This window comes from Leptonychotes weddellii, chromosome 3 (assembly GCF_054177405.1).
Source record: "Leptonychotes weddellii isolate Sample4059 chromosome 3, ASM5417740v2, whole genome shotgun sequence".
NCBI classification, from domain to species: Eukaryota; Metazoa; Chordata; class Mammalia; order Carnivora; family Phocidae; genus Leptonychotes; species Leptonychotes weddellii.
Genome location: NC_138371.1, coordinates 175,950,543 through 175,968,950, shown reverse-complemented (window position 1 = coordinate 175,968,950; position 18,408 = coordinate 175,950,543). Strand labels below are relative to the sequence as shown.

The 18,408-nt window shown below is 45.6% G+C and overlaps 2 protein-coding genes across 7 annotated transcripts in view; one reads left to right on the top strand and one right to left on the bottom strand.

Annotated features, from left to right (window-relative positions):
- Positions 1–2,814, bottom strand: part of SLC9D1 (solute carrier family 9 member D1) — a 46,709-nt gene extending 43,895 nt beyond the window's left edge. For 5 of the 6 annotated variants that reach the window (XM_081815250.1, XM_081815246.1, XM_081815247.1 and 2 more), the window contains exon 1: positions 955–1,066. Coding sequence is in view for 1 of the 6 variants with exons in the window: in XM_081815251.1 (XP_081671377.1) it covers positions 955–1,017 (63 nt within the window). In the remaining 5 variants the exon portion in view is untranslated. Of the gene's footprint in view, positions 1–954; positions 1,067–2,601 lie in introns of those variants that run through there. The other variant, XM_081815251.1, reaches the window with a different exon arrangement.
- Positions 2,815–3,098: 284 nt separating this feature from the next.
- The window catches only part of DCUN1D2 (defective in cullin neddylation 1 domain containing 2), a 31,208-nt gene continuing 15,898 nt past the window's right edge, over positions 3,099–18,408 (top strand). The window contains 5 exon segments of the mRNA XM_081815254.1: positions 3,099–3,273; positions 9,147–9,475; positions 9,478–9,546; positions 12,311–12,479; positions 17,291–17,421. Coding sequence (XP_081671380.1) covers positions 9,373–9,475; positions 9,478–9,546; positions 12,311–12,479; positions 17,291–17,421 — 472 coding nt within the window. The 5' untranslated portion in view covers positions 3,099–3,273; positions 9,147–9,372.

Sequence of the window (18,408 nt, the reverse complement as noted above, 5' to 3'; positions counted from 1 at the left end):
GGATAAAAAGGCAAATGGGTTCACCATCAAGCCCACTCAAAAAATCAAAAAACAAAAAAAACTTCCAATATTTTCAGGGGCGCCTGGGTGGTTCAGTCAGGTCCAGTTCAGCCAAAACCAAGAGCATCCAACTCTTGGTTTCAGGTCGGGTCATGATCTCATGGATGGTGGGGTTGAGCCCGGTGTCAAGCTCCACACTCAGCAGGGAGTCTGCTTGAGATTCTCTCTCTCCCTCTGTCCCTCCCCCCACCACACACACGCTCTCTCTCAAATAAATAAATCGTTAAAAAAAAATTTCCAGTACCTTTAATTCACTGTCATATAAAAATCACATTACTCTTATTCTCTCGAAAATCTTTAGTAATTCAGAAATGTTATGTCATTTTTTGGATAGAAAGGTCAAAGGCAAAGCACAATAATGTAGTCTAAAACCAGCCTTTTTCAGAGCGAAGTCACCCAAGTTAAAGATTTCTCCCATATGCCTCTAACTCTGAGCTCTATCAGGACTGCAGAGTATGTAAAAGGACTATTTCCTTAGACATCTGGTATGAGACAGAGTCCTCGAGTCCTGGGGTTGCTGAAGTCCTTTCAGGGAATGGGGCTGGGGAGGCAGAGGGGGATGGGAAACAGAAGGAGCAGCAGCTCCTCTATTTTTTTCAATTTTCTATAATGGGCTAAAATTTGAAAACCTCATGGCTCTGCCTCCCAGCCTTCTGCTTATGTGTAGCGACAGGATCCTCCATCATCTCTCTTCCTCTGGACCTTCCAGACCCACTTTCTCCAATTTTCCTGATCAAACTGCTAAAAAGAATCTAGTCCATTCACCTTACTAGGCCAGCAACCACTGTCTGTCCAGCAGAGGCCAACCCAGCCAGGCTCCAACACAGCACTTCGGAGGAACCCCAGCCACATCCACTCAGCTGAACCGAGACCCTAAGTGTGGGACGTACTGACCTGGTACCAAATGCGGTGCCTGGTGCCGTGTGCAGGAGATCCCAGGGCAAGCAGTGTGGGCATGCAGGAATAAAGTTAGCAACCAATACCGGTCATTTAGCTTCTTCTGAAAAAGGAAAACATAAAGATCATTTGTAGGAAATGGTTTAATGTTAGAATTTCTTTGTGATACCAGCAACATTTCCAGATTCAGCACAACACAGTAAACGAACAGGAAACAAAAGCTGTGCTCATGGAAAAGTCTTAGGAAGCAAACTCCCCAACGGAAATAACCTACCTCAATCTAATTCGTGGAGAATTTTATTTTTTTATTTTATTTTTTTAAAGATTTTATTTATTTATTTGAGAGAGAGAATGAGACAGAGAGCATGAGAGAGGGGAGGGTCAGAGGGAGAAGCAGACTCCCCGCCGAGCAGGGAGCCCGATGCGGGACTCGATCCAGGGACTCCAGGATCATGACCTGAGCCGAAGGCAGCCGCTTAACCGACTGAGCCACCCAGGCGCCCCTAATTCGTGGAGAATTTTAAATATGAACAATTTAAATGACAAAAGTATAATTCTTAAAAGATAAAGCACTTATAATCTTATAAATACAACTTCCAGATTTATATCTAATTTGTAAAATAAGTAGAGAACGAGTTAATACAGAGAAAGGAAAGTGAATGAAGGAAAATTCTTACGGACATGAAAAAGCTTTAAAGTACTTACTTAATGTTAACTAAACTACAAAAACCACATACTCTATTAAGTAATCCAACCATTGATATACTATTTTTTAAAAAGTTGATAGTATAAAAAAAGACTTAGAACCAATAAGACACTCTGATCCAAAGAATGATCAGAAAAATATTTAAATATGACAAGGCTGAGCTACCTTACCCCTAGATAACTGTATCATCTCACAAGAAGTGAGCATCAGAGCTAACCATGTTCCCTTCCGTTTATGTTTACCCGGGTGCTCTCACGTAAGATCCGAGGAGGACCGAGGGCAGAGCCTGTAAGAAGGCACCTGTTCTTTCTCTACAGCCAGGAAAGTAGGCACAGGGGTCAAGGGGGAACGGTCAAGAGTCTGCTGCCGGGGAGGAATCAGCTGAGGCGCGGGGGCCCCTCCCCGCTTCTGTAGCCGGGACGATGAGCTGGCCTCCGAAATCCAGCCCCAGGGGCTCCCCGCCCTTTCCCAGGATTTGTGGACCCGTGGGGACGAACGCGAGGGCCTCCAGAGCCAAGCGGGCAGAACGTGTTCCATCTTCCGTGTGACCCCCACTTACTAGATTAGCTACCCCGCAGGAATCTTAGAGCTGAGCAAGAATGAAGCCTCTGCTTGGGGAAGCTAGGAACTGACCATAGGTTCCTCTCCGCTGACTTTGGCAGCTTCCACAGTTTTACCAATAAATACAAGGCATGGCGTTGCAGGAGACCGTCCCGACCCAGCCCTGCGGTCCTGGCGTCCAGGACGACCAGGTGGGAGACCACGCAGGAGCAGACATGGACAGCGGGACTCGGAAGGGAGGGAAAGGGCGCCCCGAGGAGAGAGACCCCGGGCACGCAGACCGGGGGAAGGAGGAACGGGGGAGGGACACCGGGGAAGGGGAGACCCCCCAGGAGGGAGCCTCGAGGCCCCGCGCCCGAACTGCGAGCAGCGCTCACCTGGACGCGGCCCGGCAGACGTGCGTCCTAGGCCCCGCTCTCCAGCGCTCGGAGTCAAGCAGCCGACAGGGTCGCGCCTTATCGCATCCCTTTCCAGGCGGCAGGCCCGCCCCCGGGGCGGGGACCCGGGCGCGGTCGGGCGCGGGGAGGGTCCTAGCCGTCCGTCACCCTCTCCGGAGCGCCGTCGCCGCGGACGCGGCCCAGAGAGAGGTGCGTCCCCCTTAGGGGGGCGGGGCCTGCGTTCCCGTCGGCCCTCGGGCGGCGCAGTGCACGTCGGGATTTGTAGGAGAGGGTGGGCTTGGGTCCCGTCGGGGGGCGCATGGCACGTCGGGTCGGAGTAGGGAGCGACGCCCGCGAGTCTCATTGTCCTTGGGCGGCGCTGTGCACGTCGGAGCCGGGAGGGCGCGCGGGAGGTGAGGTCCCGTGAGCCCCCGGGCCACGCTGTGCACGCTGGGAGCTGGGGGGCGAGGCCTGGGTGCCGCCCGTCCCCCGGGCGGCCCGGTGCACGCCGGGAGTTGGAGTTCCGCGGGTGTGGACCTGTCGCGGTTCCCCGCTCTCCTTCCCCGGCGGTGTCCCGGGCGCCGACGCCGAGGAAGAGCACAGCGCGCCGGGCCGGGGCGCCTGCGCAGACGGCCGGAGCCGGCGAGAAGCTGGGGTGCGCCGCGGAGAATGGTAGGTGGTCCGCGGTGTCGCCTCCCACCGGGTCCCTCCTGCGCGCCGGGGGCCGAGGGAGCGCCGGGGTCGGGGCGGGGGCCGGGAGCCGGGGAGCGCCGGGGTCGCGCCTCGGGGGCGGGACTGGGGCGGAGGCTGGGGAGCGCGGGGCGCGAAGGTCACGGGAGTGGCGGGGTCGCCGGCCGGCCTCGGGCCCGGAGGGCTCTGCGGGGAGGCGCGCAGGTGGGAGCCTGCCGGGTGTCTGACAAGGAGGAGGCGACTCTGAACAGGGCTGGAGCGGAAACGCGGGCAGCCGGGGGGACGAGGAGGAAAGCCCCTGGTCCAGAGATGAAGCGGGGAGGGTAGTGCTTTGGAGCATTACGCTAACGCAGAGCGGCCAGCAGGTGGCCTGGGGAGTCCGGAAGGGTAGCGCTGCCCGGGCAGGGCCTTGTCTTCCGTGCGCAGGGAGTAGAGTTTGTCCAGGAGACCATGGCAGCACAGGAGGTTTTTCAGAAGGCGGCGTGGGATGTGGTCCTGTTTGTATTTTGTCGGGAGAATAGGAGTTGGACCGGAGGGTTCAGGATTGCAGGGAAGACCAGTTAGAAGCTGTTGTGATATTCTAGGCAGGAGGAGGTGACACTCTGTAGGAACAAGGAGGAGTGGAGGGAGGGAGAGGATCTTCACTGAACTATGAAGAACCAGCTTACCAGTTCCCGGCTTGGGCACCTGAGCAGCTGGTGACATTATTGACCAAAAGAGGAAGTCTAGAAGGAAGAGCAGGTTTATGTGGGAAGACAATACGGTCATGCCGAAGAAAGAGACATAGAGGGACAGCCCAGAAGAGGGACTTCTTAAAATGTAGTGGAAACCGTGGTAGTCGGGGGGGGGGGGGTGTCACCATTTATTCAATAAATTCAGAGGTTTCTCTGTGCAAGGAAGGTAGGGCACTAGGTGCAGGGGTTTGACTGTGAGCAAGACAGATGTGGGTCTGGCGTTCATGGAGCCTCTTTCCTGGCAGATGGGACAGGCACTAATGCACAACTATCTTATTATGGTTGGGGTACCGGCTCAGGAGAGGCACGGGGTCTAGTAATCTGTGGGCTGGGCTGGGTGATGGTCCCCAGGGCTGAGGCAACAGAGCCTTCACCAGAGGAATACAGAGTGTAATGCAGTGTGGGCTGTATCCTGCAGAATGAGAGATGTGGGAGGGGCGGCCAGATAGTTGCAGCACTCCAGGTAGAAGGAACAAAATAGGTGGTTGGAGATGACAGGTTCCAGGACCCGGAAGATCCGCCCGGCTGGAGTACAGAGAGCCAGAGAAAGGTGATGCGTAGGAGACTGGTGAGGGGACAGGAATCCGGTGTGCAGAATCTTCTAGGAAGAGAAGGTTCGGTGTTTGTCCTCATGGTTGTGGGGGGCTGGTGGGAGAGTTTCAAACAGGAGGGAGATGGTCCGGGAGGAATGTGTAGGGGAAAGAGTGGAGGCTTGAGAGTTAGGGGAGGAGGAGCAGAGAAGGAGACGGAGGAGGGCTGGTCAGAGAAACAAGAAGACCAGGGAGAGTAGGCTTAGAAACCCACAGGGAGCTCGGGCCTCCGAGCGGCTGCACTGCCCAGGCTGGAGGAGCCCTCCCCAGCAGGGCGGGCTTCGGGGGGAGGGGCTCCAAGGGCAGGAGCCGAACTTGTGGAAGAGTACCGAGCCATCGCTGCACCCGTTGAAGATCCAAGAGTGTGTAAGGAGACACTTGGATTTAACTCCACCCCAGCCTGCCGTACACCAAAGCAGAAAATCGGAGAGACAAAGTTTATGTCATTAATATGATCAGTATGGTTGCCCCAGCTGCCCCTAACCAAAGATTTTGTTTTATTAAGTGTCTGTGGACGGGCACTGCAGCAGTAACTGTTTCTTGGGGCGCCTGGGGGGCTCAGTCAGTAAAGGGTCTGCCTTCAGCTCAGGTCATGATCTCAGGGTCCTGGGATCGAGTCCCGTGTCAGGCTCCCTGCTCAGCGAGGAATCTGCTTCACCCTCTGCCTGCCACTCCCCCTGCTTGTGTGCTTGTTCTCTCTTTCTGTCAAATAAATAAAAATCTTTTTAAAAAATTACTCTTTTTTTCTTTTTTTCATTTTGTATGTGGGCGGTCTTGGTGCCCAGATTATATAGGTGATTTTTTTCAAAGTCACAGTTGAAATGTTTTAGACTTTTCCTGTAGAGATTTTATTTGATTTTCTACTGGATTGTCCATATTTTTATTTCAAGAATTGTGTATACTTAAACAAAGTAAAACAATTGAACACTGCCCATCCCCCTCCCCCCAAAAAGCTGCTAAGTTAATTTCCTTGATGCAGTAAGCCTTAGTGAGAGCCATGAGCTTGAAGGGTAGGCCCTGGTCCTGCCAAATATGGGCCTTCATTAATTTTGCATGGAATTAGGCCGTCTAAATGGATCCAGAGCTCACTTCTATCCCCTGTAATTTTTAGTTTATGAGACATTTTATTCTAGAAAGCTTTATGCCAGTTCCTTTTTCTACAGATTGCAACTTGAGTCTCTTAGTTCCTTTTGGACGTGAAGCACACGTAGTCTTTATACTTAGCCAGTGAGCATTGTTTCAGTCAGGGCTACTTTCTGGAGAAACCTGTAAGGTGTAACATCACATTGTTGCAATTTGACTGAGAATCCCTTTCCTGTTCATTCTGGTCACAGACTTTTATGGGCTAAGCTTAGACGCTTGGCTGCTCCTACACACCCAGAGCCTGCACCCGTGACCCGCGGCACTTGGGATAGACTGAGGAGGGACGGACTTGTGCTCTCTGCACGTCCACCCACTTGGTAACTTACATGGCAACAGTTCAAGCCACTTTGCCTGGCTTGGTCCATACACTCCTGTATCTCTTTTTCTAGAGTTTTCGGAGTATTCTTCTTTACACTGTTGATATAACTATTTTGTCATGTATTAGGAGAAGCTTCAAGAGGTGATTATCAGGAAAAGTACCTCAAGACCAGACATCAGATCTTCCAGGTATCTGCCAACATTTACTTGGCGCGGATCCATCAGCTGTGTGATCCTGGTGAAATACTTCAGTTATCCAACAGTATGCTACTCTGTTAATTAATCTTGGAGGTTCTGAGAATGCTGTGTTGAATTATTTTTTGAAGTAGAATCCGCATAACATAAAATTAGGTATTTTAAAGTGTATAATTCAGTGGTGTTGAGGACATCCACAGTGTTGTATTATCACCACCTCTGGCGACTTCCAAACCCCTTCATGATCCTCAAGGAAAACCCCATGCCCACTGAGCAGTCACTCCCCATACCCCCCGCCCCCCAGGCCCGGGGCAGCCACTGGGCTGCTTCCTGTCTGTGGATTTGCCTATCTGGATATTTCATGTAAATGGAATCATATGACATCTGGCTTTTCGTGTCTGACTTCTTTCACTTGGTATAAAGTTTTCAAGCTTCGTCCACATTGTAGCATTTTTCAGTACTTTGTTCCTTTTTATGGCTGAATTTCATTGTTTATGTGCACCAAATTTTATTTTGCAACCATGACAGAATTTTAAAATCTAGCACTGATGGCGATTTGCATAATACAGATGTTAGGAGCATTGATTGCTAGTGATGTGCTGGGTAGGTATGGAACATCTCTCTCCACTTTAGTTTCTGAGGGAGCCCTTGGCTTTACCCACCCTCCCTCGGGGAGGCCATCACCTTCATAAAAGATGCTGCTGTCCCTTTTGTCAGCTTACTGTCAAAGCATATGGGACCTGTCCTAATTTAGCTAAATTCGATCTTACCAGAAAATACAACCTTAAGCTCTTTGTCTAGTTCTTTTCAGCGGCTCAATTTCAGGAAATAGCGTACAGAGTATATATTCTATATATTCCTCTAGAGTCTAGATTAGGATTAGAAACTGCAGCCCACAGGCTTATTGCCCGTGTGTGTAAATAAAGTTTTATTGGTGCACAGCACATCCGTCATTTACACATTGCAGAACTGAGTAGCTGCAACAGAGACCAGCGGCCCTTCATCTACCTTACTGGGCCCTATAACCTAAGTTTCACCTTCCCTTCGCCTCTGAGGAACCAATAGGTAGGCTTCAGTGATCTATGAAAACGCCCACATTTTATGCAAAGCCACATGTTTGGTTGGAGAGAGGATCTGTGATTTTCACCAGTTTCCAGAAGGGACCCAAGACCCCAAATGATGAACAGTCCTTGTTCTAAGTCGCCAAAAGATCAGCGCCCTGTGTTATGCTTCATCAGCAGTTCTGAGACTTGCTAGAACCCTGTCCTGTAGGTACTTTAAAAAATTGCTGGAGCCCCAAAGAGCTTTTGTTTATTTGAGTTGTAGCCATCAGGATTTACTGTATTAGAAGTTACAATGAAAAGTTTAAAAACATTGGTATATTTAAAAATAACAATAATCAGCTGATTGCATATCTATGTTGCATTTTTGCAAGGATCACAAGTCACATGGCCTCTGCTGCATTACAGGGAGCATGAGAAAGGCAGATAATGGCTTGGGATTGTTGTGAAGGTGGTTTTGTCTTGGTGGAATCCCTGAGAGGTCTCAGGGCCCTGGGATGCCCAGACCGTACCTGGGGAGCGGTGTATTTGGACTGCACTATGTTATTTTCCTGCTGAATTGTACTCTGCTATTTTGGCATTAGCATGCAGTAAGGGATGCTGTGAGAAGCAGCTTTGGGAGCTTGCTCTGCTGTTCAGGGTCGGCATTGGGGGAGGGGCTGGTCTGTGAAGGGCAAGAAGGGCATGGGGCAGTCGCCCTTTCATGAGTGACCACAGGGGCCACTCCTTTGGGTTTCAGTGCCAGGAGGAGCTGGGCCACCTCTGGGCCACTGGTAGGTTTTTAAATCTTATGAAAACAGATTTTCCTGACCAGTCCTGTTTTCGTCTTTGGTTTGGCAGCTGGGAAGCTCAGAGCCGAATTTTTAGCCTGCGTTCATCTCTTGGATGTGGTGTGTGTGTCTAAGTCTCACCCCTGACTTTCCTGCTTTTTCCCTCCTCAGTCTCTCCATGGGCATGTGTATTCCATTTATATATTTTTGTAAGCTATAATGTACTGTGTGTGGCTTTATAAACTGTCACATCCTTTTTTGAACGAGATTGACTATAAATCCTTTCAAGTGAAACTTTTCCTCTTATATTATTTTGTGAAACGTTTTAGAGCTTTAGCATCTAGTAGATTAGAGTCTGTTGATTTACAGAGGCCAGTGAGTCACTTTCATTTCTGATGTCCTTTTCCAGGTTACCTTAGATAAGTCCAAACCTAACCATCCCATATCTGGAAGTGCGGGGACGCTATTTTGTTTCCTTACGTACTATATATAGTACAGTTACTTGGCAGTTTTGTTATTTACTTCCTCCTGCAGCCTCTGCCCTATTTTTCCATTTTATCTCTGTCTCGTATACACAGATATTTCTGTTATTCATATTATTACATTTAGTCATAACAGGCTTTTTGTGGCTGCTTTGGAACTTTTGTAAGTAGTGTTTAACACTATTCTTAGTTACCTGTATATGTTTTCGTCAGTGTGGCTCTGCTGATTTTAAACAGGGAAAAACTTGAAACATGAATGTTTACAAACTGTGAAGCGCTTCTCCTGTTCATTAGAGCCTGAAATTAACTGAAGCTAAAGAGGACCCTGCAGATGGGCTGTGGTGATACGGTCACGCCTTGGGTCAAACACCCAGCCTTGCTGCATCACAGGGCTACGTGTGTAGAAGAGGGATTTTCCTGAGACTTAGGGAAAAAATAATGTTGTGTTTTATGCAAATTGAAGCGGGTAGAGATCAAAATGTATTTGGTGTAAAATACTGATTCTCATAATTGTTTGAAGATTACACTTTGCATATTTGTTATTAAATGGCTGTCGTTTCAGTTTTCAGAAGACTGTGCAGTCTTCTCGAGTAATGAAGAACGGGGCGTGTTGTCCCGGGGTTCTCAGTGAAGCTGACCCAGTGAGAAACAGCGAAGTCTGGCTGGAATACCAGCAGTGGTCATGGGACGCTGAAACAAAGCTCTGGGCCCGTGGTGTCGGCTTTCCTGCTGCTTCTGTGTCCCACGCATACACGTAGGTCACCTCGGAAGAACACGGTCTCCAGTTTATGGCACTTCCTCACTGTGGCCAAAGGAGTGCCGTCTGCTGCGTAACGCAGGATGAGGGGAAACTAGACGTGGCTGCAGGCGACTTCTTATCGAACCCAGACCTTTCCTCAAGGAGCCCATGAGAAGCGCGGTGGACAAGAAGAAGCTGGAGCAGCTGTACGACAGCTACAGAGGTAAGAGGAGGCCGCGGCCGGGGGCAGACGGCAGGCAGCAGGAGTATTCTAGCTCCTGGACGTCTCACACCCAGTTCACAAGACCTCCAGGAGGCTGTTCCTCCTCCTTCTGGGACTCGGCTGCAGCGGACTGGTGACTGAGAGCGGCTGGGCCGGGCTGGGCTGACGGGAGTGGGCTCTGCAGACGCGGCGCTGGTGAGCCAGTCCAGGCAGGGTCTGCGGCCTGCGCACCCAGCCGCAGCATAGTCTCCTTCTGGGGGGCGTGCTGTCCCGGCCACACACATGCCCCCGTACTTCTGCGTAAGCTGGAGGATTCTGGCGAGAGGGCAGTTGAAGAAGTGACTCTGACCTGAGGGTGGAAGTCGTCCTTCTGCTAACACAGGGTAGCCACGTGGTGGGCCTGGAGCCGCTGGGCAGTTGAGGGAGCTGGGGGGTGGGCAGCTCTTAGCAAAGAAACGTTTGTGCTATAAGTTGGGGACCATTGTTGTTTTATTAAAATCGGCACTTAGAATGGAGCTTTCCCCATCAAAATATGGTTGTGCTGCAGGAAGAAGTGTCTCTGATGAGTCTGTACCGATTGACTCCCTCAGCAGGCTGTCGGATTTCATATCGCATGTCCAGTCCGTGCTGGAATTGGAGAGGCAACAACTATTCAAAGTTCGTTTATTTTTTCTTTCTAGCACTTTCTAAGGTTAACCTTCAAAAACCTCATTTAAACAAGCATTAACCCAAACAGAAGAACTCCTCCTGGGCTTTAAATTCTTGTTTATTTTCATTTTTTACTTTTGAAAATATCAAGTGTATATTTTAATCTATTTAGATCTGAAAATAGATTAAAAATTACATTCTTTTTTTTTCTTAATCTTTGGCACAGAAACATACTCTGTGGTAGAAAGAGCAGATTTGTATTTGAAAAATGAACATTGGTTTTCAAAATGAAAAATCATTGTTTTTAATAAGCTTTAATGTGCTTTAAATTTTTTTTGGCTAAGTTAATTTTGCCAAAAATTGGAGTGGAGCTAAGTTTGTGAGTCACATGCTATGCAGATTTCTGAAGTGATTCAAATATGTCTAGCGCCTTTTAAAAAAATACTTTGTGAGAGTTACTTCAGTTTAAACAGTATCCTTTTATCATTTAATTTTATTCATGCAATTCTTGTCATTTAAAGTAGACACATTGTGGGGCGCCTGGGTGGCTCAGTCGGTTAAGCGACTGCCTTCGGCTCAGGTCATGATCCTGGAGTCCTGGGATCGAGTCCCGCGTCGGGCTCCCTGCTCGGCAGGGAGTCTGCTTCTCCCTCTGACCCTCCTCCCTCTCATGCTCTCTGTCTCTCATTCTCTCTCTCTCAAATAAATAAATAAAATCTTTAAAAAAAAAAATAAATAAAGTAGACACATTGTGCAATCATCTTGGGTCTAGAAATAGATATATTGTTCAAAGACTGTTAACAAATATAACGTTGGTTATTATGTTAATGTATGCAAATAAATGAGTACTTCTACACTTTCAAATAGTATTATCACTTGTGAAATTTATGAGGTGAGGGCATTGGGGGCAATTTTGCTCTCCTGAAGATCTGTAACTCTGGGAGCATTGAATAATAGGAAGGCGGGTGAGAAGCAGAAGCCCTTGGGACAGCTGCTCGCTCATTATACAGGACAACAGGTTGGGAGGAAGCCTGTGCTTTCATTTGTTTAATTTACGGCATACTTTTTATTTTATTTTATTTTGGTAACGACATGCCTGTAAAAATGTAGCCTATGAATACTTAAGTGACCAAAGTTAAATTTTGTATGATGGAAGAAAAGTTTGTGCCACTTAATCTTTATTTGAGCAAAGAAGCTACAAATTTTCTATTCGTACCTTCTAAACCAACAGAATTAACACATACATCATGATGATATATTAGTACACGTGCATTCTGTCGGAAATTACAAGACCTAGTTTGGTGAGGTCTTGCTGAGATGTTTCTAATAGATTTTACTATTTGATTTTCTGATAAATGCTAAGTTCCTTAATTTCATTTCTAAACCAGAAATGGGGAGTGAGGGAGGCCTGAATTTCTAAGCCATTAAATGTGGATTCATGAACTAAATGATTTTGCGACCTAAATGTTGTACGGTAGCATTAAAATTATAGCAAATGAAATCACTTTGAAAAGAAAAACATCAGTTTCTTTATTGTTTTGGCAGGGTTGTGACAAAAACTTATAATATTGTAAACACTTTACAAATGCAGTATTTTTTTAATATTTTTAAAATTTTAAAATATCTTTAAAAATTACAGATTTTTAAAAATTTTTAAGTGATCTCCACACCCAACTTGGGGCTCAAACTCACGACCCTGACATCAAGAGTCGCACACTCCCCCCACCCCGACTGAGCCAGCCAGGCGCCCTATGATGCAGTTAGGGTTAGGGTTAGGGTTAGGGTTAGGGTTGCCTTTGGACAAACTAGAATTGTATAAAGTTGAATTTTTATTTTACTTTATGGAAATTAATTTTTTTCTTAATGATTAAGTCTTTTCAAAGAAGTTGCGGTATTCTTTTTTTCTTCCCCTAAACTCCAGTAACCTAGATTTTTAAAATAGGGCTTTTTTTTCTGGATAAATTATTATTTGTTGCTGTTTCATATACAGTAGAAAATTGTGGTCCATTGATTGATGTATCTGAAACATGCTTTCTAGGGCTATGATTCTAACCACCCATTTTAGTGGTACTTTTCAAAATAGCAAAATTTCTTTCTCTCTTGATTTTAACTGTAGACCCACAAGATGAAAATAAAATTGGAATTGACGGGATTCAACAGTTTTGTGATGACTTAAACCTAGATCCTGCCAGCGTCAGCGTTTTGGTTATAGCATGGAAATTCAGGGCAGCGACGCAATGTGAATTTAGCAAAAAGGAATTTGTAGATGGCATGACAGAGCTGGGGTAAGTAAATTGGTCTCAGTTTAAATTTTTTCGAAAAGGAAGATGCTTTCAACATTAATTATTTTTCAACAACCTATAAACATTCATTTCAAATTAATTTATTTTCTGTGTGTATCTTATAAATTTTTTATGCCTCTTCTCTATTAATAATAGCCTTTGGTTTCCTTTTAAACTCCAGTTAAAGTTTTATTTAGTACATTCAGATTAATCCCTTTTGTAATTTACTTTTTTCTTTTTAATTTTTATCCTTCCAGTTTTGAATTCACAATAAATACCAGGGTGTTTTTGTTTGTCTTCAGCCATTCAATTTATTTCATGATGCTGTATCCTAAATGTATTAGTTGTGTTGCTATGTTAAACATCAGTAAAATACCATTTTGGTTTTTTGCTTGTAACACTTCTCTGTTCTACCCACAGGGTTGGGATAAAAGCTTCATTAATAACGTAAGATGTTTCTCACTTGTCAGATAAGTCAGAGAAGTAAATGAAAGCATGTAACGTAAATGTCTTCTAATCGTGAAACTTACTGAGCTATTTCTTAGGGTGGTCTAAATGCCAACTTGCTTGACTTGCTGATACTGTGATATTTCAGTGTTGACAACTTAAACTAGCTAATTTTTAGCTGCTGAAGGAGCTTAAAAGTCTAAGGTAAACATGTTCTTAAGGCATGGACGTACAGCATCCCAGGGGGAAGAACAGAATGGTTTGTCCACTAAGCCGATGAATCTGTTACATATAACAGCCTTGTGTGTTCAGATGATGAACTCTACGAGACTTACCCTACTGCTGGTGGTTGTGTAGAACCAAACAAAAGACATCTCTGCAACAGTGGTGTGAGAGCACGTTGCTTCATGTTCTGTGTGCTCAGGAAAGCCAAGGTGCACTACAGGGAATTCTAGAATGGAAAGCACCTGTTACAGAATCATCCTCCTGGCGTGGTACTACACTTTACCCCATCTGCTAGAACCTTCCCCAAATGGGAGATTCTGGAAATAAGTGCTTCTTATGGAAACACTTGCATTTCCTAGGCATGATCTAGAAATACGTCGTACGGGTAAATTTTAAAAATTCCTGTTTATTATCCTAATAAGTGTTATAATTTAAAACATGTATTTTTAAGATTTTGAGTGTGAATCTTCCCAAAATGTGTTAGGTAAATTCATGCCTCCTTATATGTAATTTAAGATTATAACTTAGTGCTACTTAATGGTGCAGCTCTTCACATCTCACAGGGCAGTTAAAAGGGAAAGCACTTTGTAGATATTAAAGTACTGTGTAGTAAGTATCATCAGTGTGACAGTAAACTGTATTGTAGAGATAACCTCAGTGCTTTTAGGGATGTAAAAGACTGTTGTAGTCTAAACAGCACTAAGCTTTAAAAAATACTTCGGGTTTTGTGTCAGCTCTATTATTTTTCACACTTTTTCCTGGCTATTAACCCCTGACAGTGGTTGCAATACCTACCTGTAACAGTTAATCCTACATCCTTTCTTTGGGGGTTTGTGGATTCGTAAGTGAACTGAATAAACGTCATGAAATTCCTTGACATCTTTGTAAAAACAAGAAATTGGCCATATTGTGGATCTGTTTCTAGACTCTGTTGTAGTTGGTGGGTCTGTTTATCCTTAGCCCTGCAGCACGCAGACTTCATTATTGTAGCATTAGGTAAGTCTTGAAATGAAGTAGTGAAGTCTTCGTACTTTTCATCTGAAGATTGTTCGTCAATTTTTATTATTTCAGTGGGGAGAGAAGAGTCTTTTCAGCAGCTGACACCGAAATAACTGGGTGAGCCTGAGAACACATCACCTCGGTCCCTGTATCAGAGCACTGGCCACAGTTAGAGATGGATGTGGGCTGGATTGCACACCTGTACAAGAAAGTGAAACTTTAAAGTTCTCGACAAAATGTGGGAGAGTATCTTTATTAAAACCCAGATTAAGGAATAAAAAGCACTAGCTGTAACGGAAAAAATTAATAAGTTGGACTTCATCACAGTTAAGAGCTCTGCTTAACTAAAGAGAGAACAGTGGGAGAAAATACTTGCTCTCTATGTGTATGTTACAATCATGATAAAAATGGTAGAGGATGTGTGATTTACGTATAATTCCTAAATAATGGAGCAGGACTAAAGTAATAAATTCAATCCAAAAGAATGTGAGAAAAAAAGAACATAAGGAAAATTAGCTTAACACAGGACAAATAGCAAGCAGTGATAAAATGGAGGATTGTAAGTCAATGTGTCAGCATTTACATAATTACATTAAATGTAAGTAAACTAAATATTGGATGGATTTTAGAAAATCAACTCAACTATTGTGTATACTGCTTACAATAGATACAATTAAAACATAAGGGCACAGGACAATTTGAAGGATAAAAGTTGATGTAATTGGCAAACATTTAACCAAAAAAATTTGGTGTGGCTATGTCAATATTAAAACAAGCTTTAAAGGCAAAAAGTAATTCTAGAGATAATGAAGGACATTTCATAATGAGGAAGGGTTTATTTCACATGGAAGGCAATTGATTATTTAAAGCAAAAATAAACACTACAAGAGAAAGATAGAAATTACAATCAAAGTGGGGAATTCTCACACACATCTTAGCAACTGATAGAATGAGCAGGTGGAAAATCAGTAAGGAAATAGGAGATTTGGACAGCACAACAAATGGCCTAATGGACGTGCTTAGAACATTGCCTTTGATGTTGAAGAATACATACTCTTTTCAGAAGAAGAGTAGACCATTTATAAATATCGACTATAAACCGCACCATAAAATAAGTTGCAACAAATTTCAAAGGATTGAAATGATACACAGTATATTTTCTGACCACAATACAATTAAGGTAGAACAAAAATAACTTGATAGGTTTTTGAAATATGTGTAGATATTGTATACTCCTGAAAACCCTTGGGAGTAAGAAGTTACAGTGGAAATTAGAAAATATTTTGAATCATGAAGAAAACACTACACATGAAAACTTGCAGGATTCAACTTCTTAAATGCATATTTTAGAAGGAAGAGTTGAAAATCAGTAAGGAGAGCATCCATCTCAAGAAGTAGAAAAAGAGCAGGAAATTAAACTCAAAGAGTGTAGAGGAAAGGAATTAATTTTTTTTTAAAGATTTTATTTATTTATTTGACAAGAGACACTGCAAGAGAGGGAACACAAGCAGGGGGAGTGGGAGAGGGAGAAGCAGGCTCCCCACAGAGCAGGGAGCCCGATGCGGGGCTCGATCCCAGGACCCTGGGATCATGACCTGAGCCGAAGGCAGACGCTTAACGACTGAGCCACCCAGGCGCCCCTGTACGGGAACCTTTTTAACAACCTTCTTTGTTACCAGAAAACAGAAACAGCCAGAATAGTTACCATCGGTGGGATATATAAGTTAGGAAGTATGAACACAGGGGAATGCTCCTTGACACAGAAAATGACTCCACTGAGTCAGCATAGTGAACCTCACAGACTCGACACAGAAATAACACCATGAGTTCCCATGAAGAAAGTTCCGAGTTGAGGTAGCCGACTGTCAGGGAGTGCTCGTTCGGGGGTGATGCAGGCACGCAGGAGGGCCCGCAGTGGCCCCATAGAGGGAAGGCCAGTGGTGGGGAAGGCGCTGCCCCCGACCACCCTCGGTGTGGGTCCCTGGAGCTGTAGGGCTGTGCCTCCTGGGCTTGTGGCCGCTGATGCATGGTGTTCTGCTCTCTCCAAAGCCCTGCTGACTGGGGTGCACATCCGTGAAGCGTGCCTGTTATTCTTTTCCTTGCTGAGTAGTCGAAGTAAAAAAGACAGATTTTATGTTTTGCTATTCTAGATTTCTGCTTTGAAGGAGTTTTCATATTCTCTCTTAATTTTTTTTGAAGATTTTATCTATTTGAGAGAGAGGAAGCACAAGCAGGGGGAGGGGCAGAGGGAGAGGGAGAAGCAGGCTTCCCGCTGAGCAGGGAGCCCGATGTGGGAATTGATCCCAGGACCCTGGGATCATGACCTGAGCCGAAGGCAGGCGCTTAACCAACTGAGCCACCCAGGAGTCCCAAGGCTTTTAGTATTCTTAAAGGTTGTTGACTTTTTGGAGGAAAATCCAATTTTATTATTTATTTATTTACTTTAAATTTATTTATTTTTAAAACTCCAGTATAATTAACGTATTGTTGTATTAGTTTCAGGTGAACCACATAGTGATTCAGCAGTTCTGTACATGACTCAGTGCTCATCCTGATAAGTGCGCTCAATCCCCTCACCTGTGTCCCCCTCCCCCATCCAGAAAACCCAAATATAAAGCAGTGAAGTTGCGTTTTATCATACTTGGATTTTTTAACTCTAGCCTTAACTCTTCCGTAGGAAGAGACCCCAAGATGGGGAGCTGGCAGAGTGGCTCGGCTCCACGAGGTGGCTGAGGAGATGGGGTCTTTCTGACTTGCCCGACTGTCATCCCAGGGCCCTGGCCTGTGTGTGGGTGAAAGTGTGTCTCTATTCCAACTCATACAGAGGAAGTCAAGCAGTTGTGGGTTTTGCTTTTTCCTTTTCTTCTTTTTTTATTAAGATATAATTCGTGTACTGTAGAGTTCGCCCACTTAAAGTCTGTAGGTCGGTGGTTTTGGTGTCTTCGCAGAGCAGCGCGGCCATCACCACAGTCAGTTCTGGGACGTCAGTCCTTTTAGCCAGGGCAGGGGGCCCACAAGCTGTCTGCCTCCCGGGACCCGAGCGTCACCCGAGCGTCAGGCCGCTACAGCCCGCGGGCACCAGGGAGCTGCCGGGCGGCGGGGAGGCATGTCTCCCACCACCACAGCGCTGTCTCTCATTGCAGGTGTGACAGCACGGAGAAGCTGAGAGCCCTTCTGCCGAGACTGGAGCAGGAGCTGAAGGACACGGTGAAGTTTAAGGATTTTTATCAGTTTACCTTTACCTTCGCTAAGAACCCCGGGCAGAAGGGTTTAGGTGAGCGTAAAATCCACGTTCGTAGGAAGCCACATCTTCATGAGACTGACAGTGGGTACAACCAGCCAGGTGACGGTCCTGCCACGGCCGTTCCTCCTGAGCGGTCCTTTCTCCGCAGGTTGCACTGCGCCGCTCGCGGGCGGGCCACCCTCTACCACCAGCATTTGGTAGTCACTCTCCAGCTCTGGGTTTAAATATTTAAATTTCGGGCGCCTGGGTGGCTCAGTTGGTTGGGCGACTGCCTTCGGCTCAGGTCATGATCCTGGAGTCCCGGGATCGAGTCCCACATCGGGCTCCCTGCTCGGCGGGGAGCCTGCTTCTCCCTCTGACCCTCCCCCCTCTCATGCTCTCTCTCTCTATCTCATTCTCTCTCTCAAATAAATAAATAAAATCTTTAAAAAAAAAAAAAAAAAATTTAAATTTCAAAATGTAAACTAATTTGCAAATGCTCCCTGTTCTGTCATGTTTTGTCCAGTTGACTCGTGGGTCAGAGAAGCCAACAATCAGTGTCAACAGAGTGTTACCAGCCAGGTGTGTGGTCGGCAGATGGTATTGCTGGGACCAGCCAGGTGACATGAGTCCTGTCCTGGGAGACAATTCTGACGTGCCTTGGATCACATTCTAGTACTTCTTTCAGAGTTGGTCAATTTTGCCGTAACATAACTTGTTTATTACTACATACGTACATTTGGAAAATTCCTAACTTAAATTTTCAGTCTGAGTTTTGGTTTCTTTGAGGGTTTTATTCTGCTTGTTTTCATTTGTTTTTCCTCCTGAGTACTATATAATTTATTTCTGTTTAATGTAACAGATATGGTTAGTTCAGTAAAATGTCTTACAAGTTTGGAGCAGGGACTTACATGGTCTTTAAATAGAGATTAAACAGGTGTATTAGGTTTTGAGGAAGAGCTCTTAAACATAAAGCAGTATTATAAAGTAAGCAAATTTAGGTAGGAAACCAAAAGGGGCTTGAAATCCATAGATAGA